Source organism: Emys orbicularis, chromosome 4 (assembly GCF_028017835.1).
Source record: "Emys orbicularis isolate rEmyOrb1 chromosome 4, rEmyOrb1.hap1, whole genome shotgun sequence".
Classification (NCBI taxonomy): Eukaryota; Metazoa; Chordata; order Testudines; family Emydidae; genus Emys; species Emys orbicularis.
In genome coordinates this window covers 41,008,442-41,032,286 of record NC_088686.1, presented here as the reverse complement: position 1 = coordinate 41,032,286, position 23,845 = coordinate 41,008,442, and the positions used below count along the sequence as shown (strand labels likewise).

Genomic DNA, 23,845 nt, shown 5'->3' with positions numbered 1-23,845 from the left:
GATCCCTACAATTACAACACCATAAAATTTCAGATTTAAACAGCTGAAATAATGAAATTTATTATATTTAAAATCCCATGACCATGAAATTGACCAAAATGGACCGTGAATTAATTTGGTAGGGCCCTAGTTATGATCTTCAGCTCCCTGGCAAATCTGAAACTGCTGGAAAAGGGAAGACATTAGCCCCACAAGTGGCAGCAGGGAGTAACAGGGACTTCTCAGGTCAGTGAGGGTGTAACAGTGCTAGGCTCTGAAGTAGGGAGTGCTGTCAAATTCCCTTTTGCAAGAGCCAAAGTAACTGTATCATGGTACATCAATAAATGAATGTGTAAAGGATAGGAAAAAGTGGAAGACCCCTAAAGGAATGCACAGGATCCCCTGTCTCACTGAGAGAAGAGAAGGGGTCTCAAAATTAAAAGGAAACCATGGAGAATGTACACCTCTACCCCAATATAACGCTGTCCTCGGGAGCCAAAAAATCTTACCGCATTATAGGTGAAACCGCGTTATATCGAACTTGCTTTGATCCACCGGCGTGCGGAGCCCCGCCCCCCCGAATGCTGCTTTACCACGTTATATCCGAATTCGTGTTCTATCGGGTCGCGTTATATCGGGGTAGAGGTGTACATCAAAGCTCTGTAGTGGGAATCCTGAAGCCACAATCTGTAGCAGTTCAATCACTTCAAAAAAACTATGCCTTGACTGCTAACTTAACCCAGGTTTTGATTGTGGGGTGGAGGGAAGAGGAACAGAAAGCACCTTTCACACCATCCTAGATAGAGACAAGATTAGTTGGGGTCTTTGGCTTCCACTCCCCAGTTGGGGGTTGACCAGGCATTTTGTACAGTTGGAGTGCTTGGTCTCTTAGAGGTTGAGATTAGAGGGTGTCAGATGCCACCCCCAGCCTTCAGCACTCTGTGCGGCTGATTTCCGAAGTGTGTTTGCATGAAAAGTGGAAAAGGAAAGGGGAGACGTGGAAATGTGTGGAGCAGAGTGGGACCTTGGGAATACATGGAAGTGTAGGTAGCTTCGGAGCAAAGCTGCTCTGTGGCCTCCACTGAAATGCAGCAGGGAGGGCTGGGAGGTTTGCAAGCTCCTGCTGACGTTCCCACATCAGATACCTTGTGGCTTCTCAGTCCTCAGTCTCTGTCGCCCTCTAGTTATTCTGCCAATAGCTCCTTGTGCCTGTACAGGCTACAGGTTCCATTCACCTGTCCAGGTGGGTGGGTGACTGCTGTCGAGGCAGATGGGAGCTCTGAGCATATTTCTGTGGCAGAAGAGATCCCAAAGTGCATCAGATTATGCAGAGGGTGACCCTCGATGTCCAGGAGTTAAAGGGCTCTGAGCAGTGATGAAGACTCACTCCATATTGGGCCCAGGATTAGTGAGAGGCTTTAAACCTTCCCTTGTGATCCCCCGCCATAGGGATATTTGCCTTTCAGATACAGAACACTGGGCATGCTGAAGCTTAGCAGGAAACGGTGTCTCGTCTGCATGATGGTGTTTTTCAGTTTCAGGAAACCAACCTTTGCTCTATGAGTTTGGATACCTCAGAACACTCATGAACACTAAAATGTCATGAGATCTGCTGGCACTGTTTCTGGGCTGCTTTGATTTGGGGTGGGGTGGGGTGGAAGGAAGCCAGTTAACTATGCTTTTGTTGTTCACACTCAGCACTTTCAGTCTTTTCTCTTCCTCCCCCTCCTTATTTTGCTCTGAATTTCTGTGTTTGATTAATGTGGTTCACTTCCAACATCCCGCCATCTGACATATTCCCTTTTATGCAGTTCAGTTTTTGTTGTGCAGCCATTTCTGTTCCCACTCACCCAGGGCGTGATCTCCTCAAAAGCTTCTCGGGATGCTCAGAGCAGGAGGAGCGGGGCTGTATGTGTTAGGATCTGTGCATAAAACCTATAAAGTGGGTATAAAGGCATTCTCCATGGGGCAGCATTGCTGCTAATCCTCTCTTGTCACTATGAGTGGAATGTGTATTCTTTGGGTGACTTGTGTTAATGGGGGTATTCAGCTTAGCTCCTCCTGCTCCTTTAAATTCCACAGCCAAGCACATGCAGAGAACAGGATTTTCTGCAAGACTCAGCACCCACAATGGGGGTCAGGTGTTTAGAGAGCTCAGCTCCCATTAAGGCACCTAAATACATGGCTAGGTTTGCTCAGCATGCTGGTGATTGAGTCCTTGAGAACAGGAGCTGCTGGGCGCTGAGCACTTCTGAAAACCTGGCTCTTTAGTTAGGTGTTCAAGTGGAATCTGAACTCTTTACAAAAATCCTCTGCCGGTTGTGGGTACTGAGCACTTTTTTGAAAATCTGGCTCTGTTTTTGAGGTTTGGTTTCAGCCTGCTCGGCTAACGTAACTGTGTGGGATTCCCAATTTATGCTGCATGTGATTCCAGGCACAGGACCCGATTATGTCGGCCTTGTGTAATTGTTTACAATTGTGCAAAATGGGTATAAAATGCCACCGTTGTTATCTGAAAGTGTTTTACACCCACTTTGCACAGGAGTGACGCAATATGAGGTGGTGGACAATCAAGCCCCAAATTTGCTTAATTTATACATCAAAAAGATTTTTTTTCTAAGTTCACATATGATTCGAAAACTAAGCTCGGTTCTTTCAGCCTCCTCCTTAATCCCCAGTAGTAGTGAGCCTTGGTTTGGAATTAAACGGCCTAATGTAGCTGATGCCTGAGGTAGAATCCAGCCTTGCTGGCTCTCCCAGCATGGTATTGGCCCTGCATGCTCTAAACAGAGTCCAAAACATAGGCCTTTGTTAGTAAAATAAGATGCAAAATGAAGCGGGGACAGATTTGCTGATTGATGAGTAAGAAGATGATCTTATTACATAGTTCTTGTTCGAGTGATTGCACATGTCCATTCCACTTCAGGTGCATGTGCGCCCGGTGCACTGTCAGACTTTTTCCCCTCAGTGGTACGCATCAGAGTGGTACCCCTCTGCTGCCCTATTCTGGTATGAAGGGCGGAGCCACCCCCGAACCTTCTCAGTTCCTTCTTACTGGCCATGACTGTGGTTGGAGCATCCTATCTTGCCATTGCACATTTTTTCCTTCTATTTGTATAGAGTTCGTACTCATTTGTACTAGCTTAGTAGTTGATGGTGTGTTAGTGATAAGTGTTCTTTCAAGTGGTTTTTTCTTGATGCTGTGGTTCCTGTTCTGGGTACTGTTACTGGTGCATGCCTTAGTCACTGGGATTCAAGCCCTGCCACTCCTGCAAGAAACCAATGTCAGTGAGTGACCCCCTCTCCAGTTGCCTGAAGTGTCTCAGGGAGTCGTACATCAGGGATCAGTATCAGATTTGCAGGGACTTTAAGACAAGGCAGCCAGTCTTAAATTGCTCCTGATGGAGGCAGCTCTGTGCTCACCATCAGAGCCTTCCCGCTCACAGCAGCTGCCAAGCGCTTCAGCTTCAGTGATCAGCGTGCTGCCTATGTTGGCTGAATGCCAGCACCAGTTGCCTTCCCTAGTGCTGAGGAAGAAACATTGCAAATTGGCCTCTGAGGTCAGTGAAGCCTGGCAGGCACATGGACAACGAAAGAGGGCATTCAAAGCCGAGGCACTCCGCAAAGCAGTCATCTGCTCAAAAGGGACTGTCGACTACGGCGCCAGTGTAGGCACCATCTAGCTCATCATCGGTGCAGTCTCCATCAACCCCACCAGCCAGAGGCTATCCCAGTCCTGTCAACTCTGGAGGCTTAAGCTGCAGCAAGGGACTTGTTGAGCCTCTCGGTACTGGTGTCACGGTGGTATAGGAGTCCTCTCACCCGATACTGATGACCATAGGTCAAACTCTGCCAGCCACTACAATACAGCAATCTGAGTTCCTCGTATGGTGTCATCGAGAGGGAAGTCAGCGATGAGTTGCTGGTACTGTTGTCTCCGAGCTCCAGACACCGATCACTGGCACTGACAGGATCAGCCCACCCATTGGTCAGAAGAAGCTGATTCATCTTAGGACTTGGAGGTTGGTTCATACATCTCGCAGCCATGTCACCTGCCTTGCTGTTCCTCTCCGAGGGCTTACCCAGCAGGGACCATCCTGGCCAACCTCTAGCCATGTAATTTTGGCTCCCCAGGCCTTGTTAGTGGCTGTTCTGGAACAACCCTTGGGAATGCCAGTCTAAATCCAGGTCCTGTCCACACCCACCCCTCTGCTGCATGAAGTAGGCCTGAAAAACCATCCTGCCAAGTACACCAGCAGATGATGTCCTGTACGGGGCTCGTTACTGAGCAGGAGGATGTCGCTCAGGTGAATCTCCCCTTGGATGGGCCAGAGGAGTCTCCATCTCAGTCAACTTTAGCTTCATCGTCTTCATCCACTGACAAGGCAGCGGTTTCAGAGGGTTCCTCACTCCCACCTGATGATTATAGGGCTTATCAGGACCTTTTAAAAAGGTCCTTCGATATCCAGGTGGAAGAAGTTCATGAGTCATCCTACAGCCTGGTTAACATTTTAGCCACTGTAGGACCTTCTCAAGTGGCGCTTCCGATTAATGAAGCTATCCTGGAGCCCACCAAAGTTCTGTGGCAGACCTCGTCTTCCTTTTCCCCCCGCATCGAAGTGAGCAGATCACAAATATTATGTACCCTCTCAAGGGCTCGAGCACCTCTACACCCAGCCTCTTCTGGGATCGCTGGTGGTCTCAGCCACCAATGAGAGAGAGCACCAGAGGCAACGAGAATCTACCTCAAAATTGAAGGATGCTAGAAAACTTGGGCTATCCCACTACTTAAGTGCTTGCTCTCTAATCACCACAGACTCGCCAGTTCATTTCTATCCCTGCTTCCCAACCCCCCTCCTTATACCTTTTCAGGGACTACTCTGACAAGGAAATTCTCCTTTGGGAGCTGCAGTCTCTCCTCCAGTTGGGAGCTATAGAGGAGGTTCTGCACTTACTCAAAGGGAAGCCGTTTTATTTCCACTAATTCCTGATCCCAAAAGCAAAAGGAGGCCTCAGACGCATACTGGACCTGTGACAGCTCAACAACGAACATCTGAAAAAAATAAAGTTTTGCATGGTCATGCTGGCTTCCATTATCTCCTCCCTGGATCCTGGTGACTGGTATGCTGCCCTCTATTTAAAAGTAGCATATTTCCATGTGGCAATAAAACAGAGCCACAGAAAATTCCTAATGTTTGTGGTCAATCAATGCCACTACCAATTTGCAGTCCTACCATTTGGCCTGTCCACAGCCCCACATGTGTTCACAGAGTGTATGGCAGTGGTGGCAGCGTTCCTCAGAAAATCAGGAATTCAAGTGTTTCCCTATTCAAACAACTGGTTTGTGAGAGGCTGATCCAAGACTCGGGCTGTTCACCGTGACTGTCATCCAATTCACCTTTGACATCCTGGGCTTGCTCATCAGTGCAGAGAAGTCAGTCCTGTCTCTAGTACAAAAAATAGAGTTCATTGGAGCTGTCTTGGACTCTACGGAAGCCCAGGCCTTCCCCTCCAGTTAAGATTCCAGATGATGCTGGCCATTGTTTTTAGGCCTGAAGGCTCATCCTACCATAACATTGTGAAATTGCCTCAGGTTTCTGGGGCATATGCCCTCATGTAATCCAGCATGTCAGATTCCATCTCAGGAGACTGCTGGGATGGGTGGCTTCAGTTTACTCGCCCATTCATCACCCTCTAGACATGGTGCAAGTGCCCACTCAAATCCTGGCCTCTCTAGACTGGTGGACAAACCATTCAAATGTGTGTGTCAGCGGTGCCGTTTGCTCCTCCTCAACCAGCTTTAACCCAAGTTAGAGGCTCCTACCCTAGGTTGGGGGGATCATCTGGGTTCCCTGCAGACACAAGCTTTGTGGTCTACTCAGGATTTAACTCTGCATATAAATGCCAGAAAACTGAGGGCCATTGTCAAGCCTTCTTTCCCCATATCAAAGGAGGAAGCCCGCGTATATTTAGTGACAATACAACAGCTGTATTCTATGTGAACAGGCAAGCAAGGGCCCAGTCTACGCTGCTGTGCCAAGAGGCAATCAGACTGTGGGACTTGTGCATTGCCAGTTCAGTCAGTCCTAAAGCTTCTCACCTTATGGGTGTGAAGAGCAATCTGGCAGGCCAGCAGATTATTTACCAGTCACAAGTGGTCTCTCCATTTGCCAAGTCAATTTTCCTGGGGGACTCCCCTGTAGGCCTCTTTGCAATGAAGTTCATCAGGAAGTGTCACTGGTTTTGTTCTCAACAAGATCACAGCCTGGGGTCCCTCAAGGATGCTTTCCTGTTGCTCTGGACAAACATGCTCCTGTACTAGTTTCCTTCAGTCCCACTCATACCAAGAGTATTGTTGAAAATCAGCTAGGACTATGCTCAGGTCATGCATCAACTCTGTTGTCCCTCTAGGTCAAAGCTCCACTGACTTTCCCACCAGATCTCTCAGGATCATGATCACCTCCTCCACCCCAATCTTCAGGCCCTCCTGATGCTCCATGTCTAACCTCCCAGGAAGAGGTTTGTTCAAAGGGAGTTTCAGGTGTACTATTTAAATAGTAGAAAACCATCCACTAGGAATAATTACCTGGCTAACTGGAAGAGATTCTCCATCTGGTCCCAGCAAAAGAGGGTTTCTCTCTGGTCCAGTCTCCACTACATCACTACACTACTCTGGACTATCTCTTTTTCTTAAAACAACAAGGTCTGGCCACTAGTTCAGTCAAGATTCATCTAGCAACTATTTTGGCTTTCCACACTCAAAGTTGATAATAGTTCTGTTTTTTCCAACATTGTGTCAATAAGGTTTATGAAGGGTCTTGAAAAGTTGTACCCCCAGATAGAGGATCCTGTTTCCCCTTTGGACTTGAACTTGGTGTTGTCAAAACTAATTGGTCCTTCCTTTGAATCTCTAGCTACCTGTTCTTTGTTACAACTGTCTCTGAAGGAAGCCTTTTTGGTAGCAATCACCATTGCCAGGTGAGTAGGTGAATTGCATGTTTTAATGTCTGCTCCTCCATACGTGGTCTTCTACAAAGACAAGGTTTATCTGCATCCATATCCAGAGTTTCTTACAAAGGTGGTTTCTCCCTTTCATATCACTCAGGCAATATACCTACATTCTTTCCTCCTGAAGCCTCATACTTCTAAAGATGAGGAGACACTCTCCACTGTGGATGTCAGGAGAGCATTCTCACTCTACTTGGATAGGCTCATCCAGTTTAGATGGTTCTCACAATTGTTTGTGCTAGTTGCAGACAGGATGAAAGGTCTCCCCAAGGATCTCATCTTGGATATCTCTCTTCTCAAAGGATCTCATCTTGGATATCCTCCTGTATATGCTTGTGTTGTGACTTGGCCAATGTAGTTCCATCCAGCAGAGTACTAGCACATTCAACGAGATCACATGCAGCTTCTGCAGCCTCCCTAGCTGAAGTGCTTGTCCTACACGTTTGTAAAGTGATCTGCAGTGCATACCTTTGCCTCACAGTATGCTATCTCTCAGCAATCTAGAGATGAGGCCAGATTCAGATGTGTGGTTCTCCAGTCCTTATTCAAGTAGATTCTGATCCCACCCCCAGATGGAACTGCTTTTGAGTCACCTGAAGTGGAATGGGTGTGTGCAATCACTTGAAGAAGAGGAAATGATTACCAGCCTGTTCTGTAACTGTTTGTACTTTGAGATGTCCATTCGACAACCCACTATCCTTCCCCTCGATATCAATGTGTCTCTGGTAAGAAGGAACTGAAGGGGGGTCAGGGGTTTCTCCGCCTTTTATACCACTATGCAGTAGCATAGGGCTGCAGAGGATGCATGCACCACCCCGATGGGTACCTCTGAGGGAACAGGCTCTGACAACAGTGCACTGGGCACGCGTGCACCTGAAATGGAGTGGACCTGTTTTCGAGATGTGTTGCACAACAGTTATGGAAAAGGTTAGTATCAGTATCTTTCTTTAATAAGAGCTGGGAGGTGGAGGCTGTTAAATTTAGCTCCTCATGGCACTAGCTTCCAGTCCAGTTACAGGTTTTTTCTTTGCCATGAAGCACCCATCAAAGTCAGGGGGTGCTTCTTGCATGAGTAACTTCCCCATCCCTTCCCAATCCTTTGAAGGTTCAAGGGAACAAGATCTGAATATCAGTGCATTTGGAGAAGTGGGTGAAAATGGCCATCCCCGTAAGTCTTCTTGGCATCCAGATTGTGTTTTACCCCATCAATACAAAGGAAACAATATAGTCAAAAATAGCACACCTACATTGACGTGCCTGGATTTTCAATATGTGAAGGGAGATGTGACATGCAGGATCAGGAGTAGTTTGTATAGCTTCACTGTCAGTGCCAGGTATGACCAAAGCACAAAGAGGTTTATGATTCTGCAACCGTCATTTAAAGAAACTGAATTCCTTAGGTGACTTATTAGAATAATAAACATCTTTCATGCCAAAGTGAAATGACACAGCAGGAATTGCTTCACTTGCTAGTGAAATGCACCTACTCTGGGATGGAACATGGTAGGTTTAACAGTGCACAGAAACACCAGCAGACACTTTAGATTGGGGTGGGGGGTGGGGAAAAATCATTGAAATTTCAGAAGACATGTAAGGAGGCAGAAAGCCGTTACTCAAGTCGGAATTTGGCCCGGAGTGCTGGGCTTGTACAACTGGAGTGTGACTCTCTCCTATTATAACAGGGTGGAAAAAAGATGACAACAAAAAACGTACATCTGCCCAAATAGCCCTGATGAGAAATAAAAGTCTGGATTCTCAACTGTGAGAAGGGAGGACTGTCAGGGAGCCAGTTGCAGCTCCCTGAGCCTGAGCCACTTAGTAAATTAGAGCTGCAAGAGAGCAGTTGAGGGACTCTTCATGGACCTTACCCCAGAAGAGGATCCACTGTAGCAGCGCTCTGCTCTGCCATGCCACATCCCCAGCATGCCCCTCTGTCTTCTTAGACCATGCCCAGGGCAGGGAGTAACTGGAATAGGACATGCTGAATCTTTCACATTTCTGCTGTTTGGACAGTTTTCCCTATTCAGGAGAAATTCTCCATAGTCCATCTCTGACTATTTTAAGTTCACTTTGCATCTCTTACACAGTGCTAAGTGGGCTCAGAAGGCCAGAGAATCCAGGCTAAAATATCAGTGTAAATACTCCCAAGAGAGAGGTGGCAAAGATAGTCAAGGTGTATGTAAACTCAGAGAAAAAATAAGAGCAAACACACACCTTAGCAATTAGAATGTACAAACTTTCATACACGTGAGAGATGTAGTGAGGCAATATCTTTTATTGGACCAACCACTGCTGGTGAGAGAGACAAGCTTTCAAGCCGCACAGAGCTCGTCTTCGGGTCTGGGGAAAGGAACTCCCACAATCGCACAGAAATGCAAAGTGGAACAGATTGTTTAGAATAAGTAGATCGCTCATGTTGTAAGGGACCATGCAAAGTAGAGTGTCCTGTTAACACCTCTGCAATCATAGGCTAAAAAGAGGGAGTTAGTGGGTTACAGAGTGTTGTAATAAGCCCTAAATCCAGTGTGTGTTTCCACCACAACTTCAACCACCACCAGTACACCTCCATTCAACTCTTTCTGGAACACTCCCACTCTAGCATCAGCTCCCTGGACACTACAATCCCCTTCAGCAATGGAACCCTATAGACAACCAAGTGCAAGAAACCCACAGATCACCTCACCTACCTTCATAGATCCAGTAACCACCCCAAACACATCAAGAAATCTGTTCTCTACAATCAGGCATTCAGATACCCCAGAATATGCTCTGAGGAGAAACTCCAGGATATACACCTTAACACGCTTAAAACCACCTTCACCAAACAAGGATGCTACACCAGAGAAGTAGATTGCATCATGCTTCCCAATACATGGAGAGAACCTGCTTCAGTAGAGAAATAAAACCGCCTCTGACCTCACACCCTTAGCTGTCACCTACCACCCCACGCTGGAACCCATACAGAGTATCATCAAACAGTTACAACCCACACTTGATGGAGATCCAATCCTTTAAAAAATCTTTCCAGAACCCCCACATTTGGCCTTCAAACAACCCCCCAGCCTCTCCAAGCTTATCATCAGAAGCAAGCTCCCTGCAGATCAGGACACAGCAACTCAAAGCAATAGTAGACCCTTGCAGAACAACAGATGCAAAACCTGCAGACATATCTTTATTGCTACAATAATCAACACCCCCCCACAACCCACCTTTCAAGATCCATGGATCCTACATATGCCTCTCACAACATGTAGTGTACCTCATCCAGTGCACTAAATGCCCCAATAACAATTATGTGGGTGAAACCAGACAATCGCTATGCTCTTGAATGAACTCATGCAGGAAAATGATCAAAAACACCCTATCACCTTTCAGTGAACACTTTTCACAGAATAATCACTTCTTATCTGACCTATCTGACCTCATTATCAAAGAAAACTTGCACAACACTTTCAAAAGACAAACCTGAGAGCTTAAATTCATTACTCTGGTAGACACTAAAAGTCATGGACTGAATAGAGACACTGCATTCATGGCTTATTACAACAATCTGTAACCCACTAGCTCCCTCTTTTTGTGCTATGACTGCAGAGGTGGTAACGGGCCACTCTACCTTGAATGGTCCCTTACAATATGTGTTATCTACTTATGCTAAACAATTGGGTCCACCTTGCATTTCTGTGTGAATCTGGGAGTTCCCTTCCCAGACCTGAAGAAGAGCTCTGTATGCGAAAGCTTGTCTCTCTCACCATCAGAAGTTGGTCCTTGTCTCTCTCTACAACTGAGATGCAATTATTTGTAGGGCTTCTAGACTAGATCTAAAGCTTTATTTTAACTGTACTTATTAGATATTGTAAATATCTCCAGTGAAATTGCATTAAAAATGGAGCTTCTGACACCATGTGGAGATCTTTGGCAACATGTTGTTTAGAACTAGTTCTGCTGCTCTGTATACATAAATTCTGTATCTCTGCCACCTATCCTCATTATCACTGAAGGGTGAGTGCATGAAAACAGGATTTGGGGGTTTATAATCCCTCATGTGCTCCTGTTGCTTTCCTTCCTAGTACTAATCCCCTCTGACTACCCTGTTAGTTGCTCTTGACGAAGTTCTGATGTCACAAACAGAGGATTATGATACCAGGCAAGGACTGTAAGTAGCAGGAGCAAATGAACTCTCAGAATAAAGGATTTTGTTACCACGTAAATGTCCCATAGTACTAAGGAGTGAGGCAAGGTATAATACCCCAGATCTGTGCTGTGCCATCACAAATGATGCTAAATCCAGCAGATTTTCAAGCTTTTTCTGTGAAGTATCATGAGGATTTTAAGATTCCTCCTCAGACTATCGTCATTGGGCTATTTTATTTTTTCCTCACTACTTTTAAGGCTCCATCTGCATTACATAACACCCATGTCATGGTTGTTCCCTGTAAAATGCTGTTAGGAGACCTTGTTACTATGTCCTTCAGCACTCCCTGTGCCCCCACTGACTAGTGACAGCCTCTTTTGGTACCAGGCAGGGCGTGGCTCAGATTCCCAAATCATTACTGATACTTCTGACGCGGCCTCTTCCTAGGGATCATTCTGGTCCCTCCTCTCTGAAGCATCCCAACAGAGGTGGTGCCCACTGAATGATCTCTGCTGCCAAATCCATTTACCTGAAATAAAGTAAAGTTTCTTAGGACAGTATGGAAAGTGGAGAGAAAAATGACAAAGGCTAATTAGAAATAATTAGCTGCTAGGTAAAGCTGCACTAGGTGGGTGCATTGTTGGTGTTGTGGGAATATTAACAGGATTTCTTAACTTGTCTGTAAATTGCTCCAAGAGCACCAATATTTCACAGACGACAGGGTTTGGGGTTAGGCTAGGGGGGTGTGTGTGTGAGGGTGCTTTTCAGTGTCCTGCAGTACAGAGGAAAGGTAGCTCCCTTTGACGCCCCACCCCTTCTCCTCTTCCTCTGCTTACTCAGAAAATCTTAGGCAAAAATGACAGTCGAGGATCTATTTCAGGTTGTTAAACTAACCTCTGTGTGGGTGAGAGTAAAACTAACCTCCCCTCCTCTGTGTGGGTCAGGGTAAAACTAACCTCCCCTCCTCTGTGTGGGTCAGGGTAAGTCTGAAGTGGGCATCAGATCTCCCATGCAGCCCACTTACGTGTCTCTCTGTGTATCTATATAAATGGAGTTTGTGTTTGTGTGTGTGTGTGTGTGTCTCGTTCGCACACGCGCTCTCTCTCTCGCTCTCTCTCTCAACACTCACACACATATACATGGTCAAATTTTGTTCTCCGTCTACATTGCTGAAAATCTGGAAGAACTCCATTTGCATGCATCAGGATTTATGCAGGTGTAGGTAAACACACACACACACACACACCCCTAGCTACATGTGAGAGAGAAAGAGAAACCCCTTTCTTCCAAACCTGGCGTGCCCCATTTCCCTGTTGTTGTTACCCCCATTCCATAGCTGAATTCACTTGGGCACTTTGTCAGACACGTAGATGTTCGCAACCGAACTGCCTTTATATTTTCCTGAGGCTTTTTTGCAGAGCAGTTTGGATTGTGACAAAAGCTCAACGTTTTTCTGCTGCACTAATAGCCAGTTATACTCCCGACCTGCTGCTGTTCACATTGCTCTGTCAGAACAGTAGGCAGCTGCTGGCACTTCACCAACAGGCAAGTCTAAAGTGGGACGCCTGCTAGAGGGGCAGCCAGAAAGGCCTCAGGTTTGTCCCAGGCACTCAGTCAGAAAGCTTGACTTTTAAATTTGCCCAGTGAACCCAGTCCATTCAGGGAGGGCACAGCTGCTGTAAAAGAAGCAAGACACGATCCCTCTGCCTGTGACAGCTGAGATGTGAAGTGATTAGGAGAGGCTGAGAGAGAGGGATTCCTGGGGTGGGAGGCAAGCACGTAAAGCCCAGAGATTCAGAGATCACTCAAAGTCAAATTGATCCATTCTATTTTCATGCTAGGGAGCACGATCTTGTGGTTAGAGCAGGGACTGAGACTCAGGGTTCCAAAGTTCTATTCCTGCCTAGGCCACTCATTTGGGGTGTGGCATAGGGCAAATCACTGGGGTCACATTTTTCCATTTTGGGGGAGTGGGGAAGGAGGTTAGACCAGTAAGAGCTGAGCTCCTTTTACCTGGTAACCATTCTTTGCTGACCTTATATGTGTCAAACTAGCAGAGTATCTCTGAGCAGGATTTCAATATTAGACTATCCCCCAGAACAGCCCAGCAATGAAAGCATGTTTGGTTGGCAAATGCAGTCCAAAAGGGAGAGCTGAAAACTCTTCATACTGAAGAGTTAAACCATTCAACCAGAGTTGCCCATTTTCTGCCCATGTGAAGGTCTTAATGGCAGGTGCCCTGATGGCCCTATGTAAAATGGGACAGAGTGCAGTAACTCTCACCTTTAATACAAAGGAGCAGCCTGGTGAGAGTGCAGGTTCCAGGTTGCAAAGTTTCATCTTGATCTAAATGGCCAGGTCGCTTGGACCAAGCTGAAGCATTGGCTGCTGGCCTAGTGCTCCTTAAAGCTTGCATCTTTGTAACAAAGAGGAAGGGCAGCCTTCAGACCAACCTGCCCAATGGGCTACCCTTGCTTCAAATGAAGTGTCACTGCCAATGAGTCAGATAGAGAAAAGACCAGGATAAACATGATGGCTCTCCGCCTCATTGGCTGAACACTAGCCAGACTAAGCATTTCCACTGAGCCTGCGTAAGAGGGAATGTGTTGTTGTTCACTACTCCTTTCTGCGGTGTGTCACCGGTTGCTGTTTGTTGCTGAGCGTGCAGTTCTCTGTGTGTTCTGTTTACCCTGAATTTCTGTTGCATGTCCAAGAATGGAAAAAGTGTTTGGGTTACTTTTTTCTCTACTGCATGATGAGGATAATGAAGCAGAGCTACCAATTAACCATTCCTCCTGGCTTTGTCTCACGCTTTCCTTCTTGTCCCATTTCCAGGACCGAGCACCACCTGCCAAGAAGATTCCTGTGCAAATCAGGGCATCTGTAATCAACAATGGGAAGGTTTTACCTGCGACTGTTCCATGACTTCATACTCTGGGAGCCAGTGCAATGACCGTGAGTGCCAGCTTTTCCTGTCTGGGACTTAGTTGGGAGGTGTGTGTTGCGGGGGCATAGAAAACAATTAGGGTGGGTACTTCCAGAACACAGCTTTCCCAATAGCAAAGCCAAATCATCTGCTTCATAGAAAGCAACTTAAAAGGCCAGATTCCTTGAAGCAATATCCAGTAGACTATTTTGTCTTTGATCTAGTTTTAATGTAATCCTTGCTGAATGTGCACTTCCTGTGTTCATTTTTACAAAGGGATCTAATGACAATGACCACTGAATGTCTGGGTTTACAGAAACCAGGCTTAATTACACATGCTGGGTAATAATTAGACTTGTACAAAACTTGGCACGTTTTGGTTCATATAGTTTTGTGGTCAGAGTCTTGTTTTGGGTTTGTTTTCATCTGAATCCCTATGATAAAGTCGTCGTCCCCAGATGAAACCGCTGAACATCACTCCACTCTGAGAATAACAAGGATTCTTGAAGTGCTGGCTTTCTGTAAATATGGAGATCTGGGCTCCGATTACTGAAGTGCTTTGGTTAAAATTGGGATGGGAGATTAAATGTGGAAGAGCAATGTAATTGTATTCCTCCAAATGTTGAGCTCCAAGACATTGAGTGTTCTCCCCTCATCAGATCTGCCCTAAGGCCTCTGATTAATAATGAAGTTGAAAAAATTGTGAACTGTGTGTAGATAATTTCCCCTCCTTCAACAGCCTTTGCTGACATCTAAAGGAAGCAGCTGGGTTCAGGACCATCACGTCCAATTTCCTTTATTTTATGAAATACAGTGTGTTACTGCAGTGGTCCAGAACACAGGAGTAAGTACGGCATTGTGGGCCAGTACTACAATACGTACAGTATTGTGCTGTATTTACTGTAGTGCTCATTCATTTTGAGTGAATACTGCAGCTAGTACAGCATTGTGCGCTCGAGAACTTTGGACCAGTACTGAATCATGATGATTTAAATAACAACATTTACAATATGTTTTTATTAGAGTTTCAAAGGTCTGGCTGATTAAGTACTAGGTACTAGTAACACCAGGTACTAGTAACATTTCTACCCTTGCCCACTGGAACTGTCCGACCAAACCTCTGGGACTGAAATTCTCCCCAAAGAGGGGATCCTCAAAAGTACCCCCCCACATTCCCATTCCTCTCATGGGCTGTGAAGCTTGGCCTTCCACAAATCAATGAGAGCACATTTTGGCCCAGGGTGTCTACCAGTGTTCTGTTTGAAAAGAGATTCACAGCATTGTCTGGGCCAATGGGCAGGTAAGCTCTGCTCTCGGGCTGCATAGCAGACACCATCACTATCTCCTTGCCATGCTGACCTCTCTCCCCGTAGTTCTCTTCCACTCTTTCATAAAATGACCAGTGTAGCTCCCTGTTTGTCACATCTGGTCGCTAGTCCCCCACTTCTGAGCACTGCTCTGTCGTTCAGTTTCAGCTTGCTAAGCAAATCATGTTATAAGGCTAGTAGCGTAGAGGAAACCCTAGGTTGGAATCTATTAAGCAGCATTTAAGTGAGTGCCTTGGAGAGCTCTAAAGGGATTATTGACATTGTGTTCTTCCTTGTTCCTAATGGGCTTCCGGGCTCCAGAGTGTTGCCGTGCCCTTGTTACACTGTTGCTAATGAATTCAGGCAGGCTCTGAAGTGTCAACAAGCCAGGTTCCTGAGTCTGTAATTGGGCATGCCTTGCCACTTTGAAGCTGGCAGCTGGAAAGCCATGCAGGGCAGTCAGAGAGTAGTTTGATCTGAGTGATGGTGACTCAGATGCGGTGACCAGCTTCCAAATGCCAGCGGGTGCTTGTATGTGCCCTTGCCAGTGAATCGGAAATGCTCGCGGGAGGATGTTTGTCTGAAAAAGAGCTGGGAAGGTAAGTCACACTGACTGCTCCAAGGCAGCAAGAGTCCAGCTGGGATCTGCACAAGGTACGTGTGCCATCTTGTTGTGTTAAAAATCTCTGCCAAGCATTGAGGCTTGAGATGCCTTTTCCTGTCACTGGTCACCTCACTTCTGCTACAAAGCAAGGGTTGCTGCAGTTGGCTCTTCTTCCATGTCTGTTCAACATGTTTCTTATTACACCTTGTCTGATTCAAACAGAAGTGCTAGTATCGTATTATGAGAGTGAATTATGTGTCATGTGAATTGGATTTAGTGGGGTGGCTGGCAGGAGAAAATAGCCCACTCTGAAACCTTCCTCTACACAAGCTGTAGCCTTAGTTGCCATTTAGGAATGTGTTAGAAACTGCTGGCTCAAGAAGTTTTTTTAAACAGTCTGTCTCTGTTATTTTGGTAGATGGTCATCAAATAAATACATTAGGGTCAATTTCTACTCTTGCACTGGTGTAAGTGCATGGCTGCAGTACCCATTTTATGTTGAAGACTAATCAGTGGAGTTACTACAGATTTATGCCACTGTATATGAAAGCAAAATTTGGCCCAGATTAACTGCTTTCTCATTCCATTTCGATAAATAGCACACATGTACTCGTTGGGATGACTGCACTGGGATAGATTCAGTGCAGCACATTTCAGTAATACTGTGGGATGGATAAATGGCACAGCTAGTCCATTTAAATGAATCTCTCAATAGCTGCTTTATCTAGTCCCCAGTAACCAGTAGGTGTGAATTGTAACTTGCTAGCATAAACCTTGCAGACTGAAGGAGTCTTCTGTGTTGACCGGTGCTCAAGAAGGCTTGGTGACATAGTAATCCTCACTTGGAGCAATTAGTCTAATTCAATCCCACAACTAGGACTTTCTGTACCTTTCTGGAATGGACTCTCTGCTGCTATTGCACTTCCCAGTTTGGATGTAAATGGAAAAAAAAAAAGATACATTGTATAGTGTACAAGCTGGTTAGAAAACAATGAATAATTTTAGAATATGGGCTGTAAAAATGTGTAATCAGTCATGATCTAGTGCTACTGGTTTCCTGGTTTCTGCCTTGGATACTGATCTGTACTAAAACTGCAAACAGTGAGAGTGTGTGGGAGAGTCAAAGAAATGTCTAAAGTTCTGGAAATTTGGGTTCAATTCTGCTCCCACCTGGGACTGCTACTCGTTAATGATGGAGCAATTCTGGTCAATTGGTCCAGTCTTTTTGACCTGCAACCCAACTTTCAAATGTGGGCAGCTTGATAAGGTGGAGGAATCCAGCATTAGGATGCTACACTTGGCACTTATGGATATTAATCAGGCATTGACATGCCTACCTGTCACATTGAGCATCCAAATGCAAGACTTTTTCGTGTGCTGCTAAGGTACTGAATTTCCAAATTAGGACACAATGTCAGTGCAATCGAATAAGTCAGATCTATGGAGCCTCCCAGCCTAGCTAGATTTGTTCAGTAAAGACACAAAGGACTTGTCTAAACATACAACGCTCTGTGGTGACAGGGGAGAGCTCTCCTGTTGGCAGAACAAAACTACCTCCACCAGAGGCAGTAGCTATGTCCGCAGGAGAAGCTCTTCCATCGACCGTGCTGTCCACACCAGTGCTTAGGTTGGTGCAATTTATGTCGCTAGGGAGTGGTTTATTCACACCCCTGAATAAGTTATGCCAGCGTAAGTTTATAGTGTAGACATAGCCTAGGTCTTTACTTTAACACTGGACCTTTAAGGTATTCATTCCAGGCTCCCAGTAACTTGAGACGTACCATCTGCAAAAATTGTTGTCTGTAATCTTGGTCATGGAACTATAATGTGCCCCATATCCCTGTAGTCAGACCATCAGATCGTCCTCTATAGTGAAGTCATATAAAGCTAGGCTTCACAGATCCAGCTAAAGGGAATGCAGCGGGGCGGGATGAAACTACATCTCACAGAGAGCTGCTAGTTACTCTGTGTCTCATGTAGATGGCAAATGTTTTCAGGAGGAGTCACCAGGCTGATTCAGGTGTGTATTAATAGAGGCTCATTGTCTGTAACAGATCGATAGCTAGCGGCGTGGCTAGAGCAAACAGGAGAGTGTAAAGCACCTTTCCAAACAGCTGTCTGGTGGAGTCGTTGTTAAGTCTGTCTGCTGGCTATCGAGCAGATTTCTAGTTTTATTTATTTATTTTTAAAATTATAGGTTGTAATATTGATCCAAGCTGTTAAAACAAGTTTTCCATTCAGTCTGCAGGAAAAAGAAGCAGTCCATGTTTGCCCATCCTTTGTATATCTTCTCTCACACTTCCAAAGTGTGCATTGCTACAAACAGAGCGATCTTCTTACTCGAACATTGGTGCTAGTAGGTGAGACGTGCTCGTTCTGTTGCCTGGGGAAGTGGTAATATGGGACTGTTGTTCATTTCACAGTAACTGGCAGCATTTTTCATCAAAGGACCCTTTCCATGTGATTTATAACCCATGCACTGCTTCTTTGATCTGGTGAATCCCATTAGTGTGTGTGGGGTGGGGGAGAGGAGAGAGGGAGGCAGGGTTACTTCCTCCATGCATGTGACTCATTCATATAGTAATGGCTTTGTCATGATCAAGCCCTCCTGAACTCCAGCTCTGTATTTGACGGGGGGCTGGTTCATGTTAGTGGAGCTCTCTTGTCCTTCAGCTCAGTTAAAAATGTCAGCGCCAAAATTAGCAGTTTCTGAATAAATCTCAGAACAAAACTTTTGAATAAAGGTCAGAATGTGATGGGCCTAATAACAGGGAAGTAGGAACAGGCCATCTGTGAACATTGTGGCCCTGCCATCTTCCTCTGCACTTTGCGTTTTTTACATTGAGTGAATTTAGCACTGTTGATAGGTGCTAGATTGACAACTCCAGAGTCCGAAGGCCTGTAGAGTAGGTGGACAATGAGCAGTGACAGGACAAACTTGACTCATCCCGCCTAAAGAATGTGGTACAACCCTGACCTTCAGTAATGAAATGGAGATTTAGCCTCCATGTGACATTCAGTCCCTGGATTCTCTGCTGAGACTCCCAGCAAGGAGGACAGTTAAAGCAGTAATGATGAGGGCTTTTTATGAAGTGCTCACCTGCCTCAGAGAACGGGACTAAGATCCTTTTCCCTCCAAGCTCATTTCATCTATGCCACTGAGCAGCCATAGGTTTTAATCCGACCACAAAAAATAGCTGTGACTCAGAGGTGAGCACTTTCCCCCCTTCTCAGTGATTGTTGTTGCCAGTGGGCCAATTACCTGGTGACCAGGCTTCGTAACCTCGTTGTAACTTCATCTCCATTGGTTCACCTTGATTTTTTTGCAGAAGCCCTTTTGTTGCCCATGTTTAATTATCACCCATTCATCTGTAATGTGGCCAGCTTATTACTTATTGATACTGAGAGCAGTATGCACTGAGAGGCTGCTGGTATGTCGGAAATAAATCTGCACGTGCTTCATTAGTCGTGTATGGCTAAACTGATTAGCTGTTTAAATAAAAAAAAACACCCTCTCCCCCATCCCCGCCCCAGCGTGCAGATAATACCCTGTAGCGAAGTCCACCCTACATGAAGCAAAAGCCACCTCTGATTCAACTCACATGAATCAGGCCTTATTAGAGCAGAGCAGGCATCCTCCCCTCTCCTCCACTCCTCTCACCTTGCTCCTTCCTTCATCTCTTTCATCCCCTCTCTCCTCAGTGCCTTTTTACGTCACCTGCTATAACCAGAACTGCCTGCCTGATCCAGTCAATCAAGCATCCTCACTCTCCTCCTTCCAATTCCTCTTTGCTGTCAATTGGCCTTCTGATACTGTTCTCTGCCCCTGTGCCTTACTGACCTCATCTTTCCAAAATAAGAAGAGGCAGGCGGAAGAAGATATAAATGTGGCTGTGTACTCAGCATGCAATATAAATCACATGATCATTACTGGTCATGACCTTTGTTCTTCCTCCCTCGTTTAACTGTTTGCCATCACTTGCTGTGTTGTGTCTGGAACTGTACTATCTTCAGGACAGGTATCTGCCTTTCATGCTTTGTAAAGCTCCGTTCGCCTCTCTGCTATATCATAAATAACGTGTATTTGTTCCAGCACTCAAGTGGTTAAGAAGGTTTTGTTGCCTTTCGGTAAGCAGGAGAGCAAGTTCACCCTGAAATCGCACCTGTAAAGTGTCTCTCTGGGATGCAGGTCAAGAGCTTGTTTGAAAGCGAGTCCAGTTGGCGTACTTACCATGCACCCATCTGGAGTCATCCCTGAGGGTTAGCCATGTTAACACTGTGGTGAATTTGGACCTAAATGTTTTGGGTGAGATTTGTGTTAAGGAGGGAGTTTGGGGGCAGCTGTCCCTGGAATGTTCTCTCCCGCACCTTTGCACTTCTCCCTCAGGTGCTCAGACTGAAAACCATTTCCTTCTTTCCAACAGAGAGCCTGGCAAACTTACTCTTTCCTGCTCCCCCAAATGCAGCTAGCTCTTTAGCACTCGAGTGGGTAATCTAATTACTACTGCATCAGCAGCTTGGCACAGGGAGCGTTTGATAGAAGAGCTGCAATCAGTCACTGGTATCTGTGCACACCTGGCTGCTGTCACCACATAAGCTATGGTCCAGTGATGCCACAGAGTTTGATGGGATGGAAAGGAAGAGGGTTTATACAGGTGGCAGTAACAGCAGCTTCAGTAGCAACCTTTGAACAAGATGCACTAGAAGTTACTTTTCTCTCTTCCTGACTTTGTTCTGTGTGTATGCCACTCTTATAAACCAGTCTTGACAAGCCTCTCCATAGCTTGGCACCCGTCATAGGCACTATTTTGCCATGTGACATTTTCTGCGGGTCATTGTCGACATCTTGTGGCTTTCATTGTGGATAGTTTGATCATAGACGTTTCATCCCCACTATGAAGCGTAAAGGCTGGACTCAGAGATGGTAGATTTCACTGGTGGCCTATCTATGTGTTCTGAGAGGTGCTGCTATGACCAGGCATTCCCACAAGTTGATGTTGCCACAAAATTGGTGTGCTGTGCCCCCCAAACTGCCCACATCTATTGAAGGTGATCTGCAAACAGAAACTCCATTAGCTGTAGAATACAATACAATACTGAAGGCCTTTACAGCCTTCGATATATGAAAGTTTAAAAGGAGCTTTCAATGGATTTACTTTAGACTTTAAACCCACCTGCTTTTTTGCCTTTTAATGACTTGCGTTTGTCCAGCTTACTGGTTCTGGGATACAGAATCAGCAATAGCAGGTTTAAAACTCGAGGGAAACACCATAATATTCTCCACACTCACCAACATCCTCCTCTCTGAGAGCCTTTATCTGAATCTCTTCTCAATAGACTGGTGTGGTGGTAATCTTGGAAATTTAGGGCAAATGGATGTTGATGGACCCTTAGGTAAAGACCAGACCGTTCTCTTAAGTTACGCTGTGCTGAGTTGAATCCTTTGGAAGTCACTTTGTGTAGATGCCAACCTAAAATTGTTTGGCTCAACGCTTTAGCAGGTTTTCTGTTAGCTATGATGCCACCAGTATAAAGCATGCTGGGACATCACATGGAGTGGAACTGAACAATCTGGACTTTGGAGAGGGGGAGGTGATGGAAAGATACGCAAAGTTAATCATCTGCATCCTGCTCTTACTCCAGCAGCTGAACAAGACTGGAAAATAGCCTGTAAAGAGCAACCCTGAACTAGCAGGTGGGTGTTAAAGGCTTTCCCTTCACCCTTCCCCTGGTTCTTGTCACGCAGACAGAAAGCAGAAGACCAAAAGTCCGAAGTGCAGTCAATGCAGTGTTTATTGGGGTTAATCAGGCAAGCACGTCCATAGCTCTACATGCCTGTAGAGCCTTTTTTCTCACTGTCCCAGTTTCCCTTTCCTTAGCAGGCATAATTATACCTGTAGTGCACAGCCCTTGGTCCCATCCCTTACAATTTATGGTGATGTTCTGTTTTGGAGGTTCCTGGGTCTGGGGGCTTCAGTACCACCTCTTTTGTATCCCATGGGAGGGGTAAGGAGTGAGGTTGTGTTTCAGTCAGGGCTAGACATTTCTTTGGCTTTTAGTGTTTCTTATACCTTCTCTCCCTCCTCCTTGCCCCTCCCGACTGGTTGCTTGACCTTATCTCGGGAGAAAAGTTGAGGCAGAACTGTCCTTCAAATGTGCGCTCGTATATTAAACTCCCACTCTACCCAGCAACACTTTAGCTCTATCTCTTATCACCCCATCTGCTTGTGGGCAGATGTAACACACAGTGTCTTTGTTCTTTGTTCACACATGTTAGTAAGAATATAAAAATATCAAAAGTCAAATGGGCAAACAAGACCCAAAATTCTCTCTCAGGCAAATATACAGGCCTGAATACTACATTATCATCACTAACACTCCTAACAGTGGGGATGGATAGATGTGGATCTAAATAGGTCTGTTCCATCTCTAGCTTTTATGGGCCAGATTCTGTTCATAATTGCACCAGTATAAACACAGAGTAATGCCACTGATTTCTGTAGAGTTACTTGGGATTTATACCAGAATCACTGAGATGAAAATCTCCCTGAATCTGATTGAGACTTTTATCAGATTTTTAGGAAGTGAAGTGTCTGTACACTAGACTAAAGATCGCTTTTAAAATCACAGTCCTAATTTGGACAATCTATACCATGAAGTATTTGCAGGGTCCAACATTGTGCCCAGAAGCCATAAGAATGCCAGCATGCACAGACAGTCTGTGCTAGAATTTTGTCCTTTTTGGGATAGATCTTGAGCCCATAAGTAAGTCCAGGTCTGTGTAAGAGAGAGAGAGAGAGATCCAGTCTGTGTTTTTCTCCCCTTTTTTATGATGAAAGTTCTTGACAGGAAAAACCTAAGGCAGAGGGAAATGAAAGGTCCTGGAGGAGATTCTTGTTCATTATCCAAGCTGCCTAATGCGCTAATTATTGCCTGTCATTGGAAGATGGCTGCCTATTGATCTCCAGTGGAGCTTAGCTGTACATGGAGACATATCTGTAACATTACAGGCTTGTTACCCAGGAGCTGGTATAATAGGCTCAGCTGTGGAACACTGGGGATTAGACACACAATCTTAATTACAGTTATCATACTAATGATCCCCAAGGGGCAGATTGAGGTTGGCTGTGTGGGTACCTGTGAAGTGGGCTGTGGTGGGGGGGAGGGCTTTTGGATGGATTTGATTGTCTGGAGGTGTTTCACTGCTTAGAGAAGCTGTGCCTTGAGAAAAATTGGGACTGGAGAGTGGGACTTCCAGTAACCCATGTAAAGATTCTCTACAGCACGGAGAACTTCCCTCATGGACCAAACACTGAAGAGAGAGATCTCTTCTTTGTCCTTTCAGCTCATCAGCAATAAGGCAAGAATGAAATAATGAAATGAGTGACAATAGCTGTCTGCAGCAGAGAACTGTTAATAGAAACGCAGCTTTGTTCGTGGGTATGTGAAGGAGCCGACCCTGTACCTTACTGAGCCATAGGTTCATTACAGATCACCTGTCAGCTTTTAGGTCTGAATCCTTGTGAGACCCTCTAATGCTCTGCATTAAGATGAGCTGCATAACATTGCAGGTCACAAGACGTATGTAGTACTTTGACAAGTGTGTACCTGCAGTGCTGTCCCATAACTATATGGGATTAGGCGCACTCCAGTATTGGAGCTTCGGGGGTGCAAAACTGAGACCTGAGGCAGTGAATAGCTCCTTCCATGAGAGAGCAAAGGGTAACTAAGTGAGGGTGAGTTTGTACCGGGCCTTCTTAGCAACAACCGTTTCCATCATGGGAATAATTGCTGATTTGGTTTAGTTGAGGAGCTCTCCTAGGTCTTGTAGCCAAACCCCAGAACTAGAATAACTTTATTTGACTCGAGTGTTAATAATACACCTGCCA

The 23,845-nt window shown here is 45.6% G+C and overlaps 1 protein-coding gene across 16 annotated transcripts in view; it reads left to right on the top strand.

The window, feature by feature from the left end:
• NRXN3 (neurexin 3) overlaps nt 1-23,845 on the top strand; it is a 1,366,589-nt gene that overhangs the window by 601,078 nt on the left and 741,666 nt on the right. For all 16 annotated transcript variants that reach the window (XM_065404047.1, XM_065404046.1, XM_065404048.1 and 13 more), the window contains one exon: nt 13,955-14,074. In XM_065404047.1, coding sequence (XP_065260119.1) covers nt 13,955-14,074 — 120 coding nt within the window. The remainder of the gene's footprint in view (nt 1-13,954; nt 14,075-23,845) is intronic.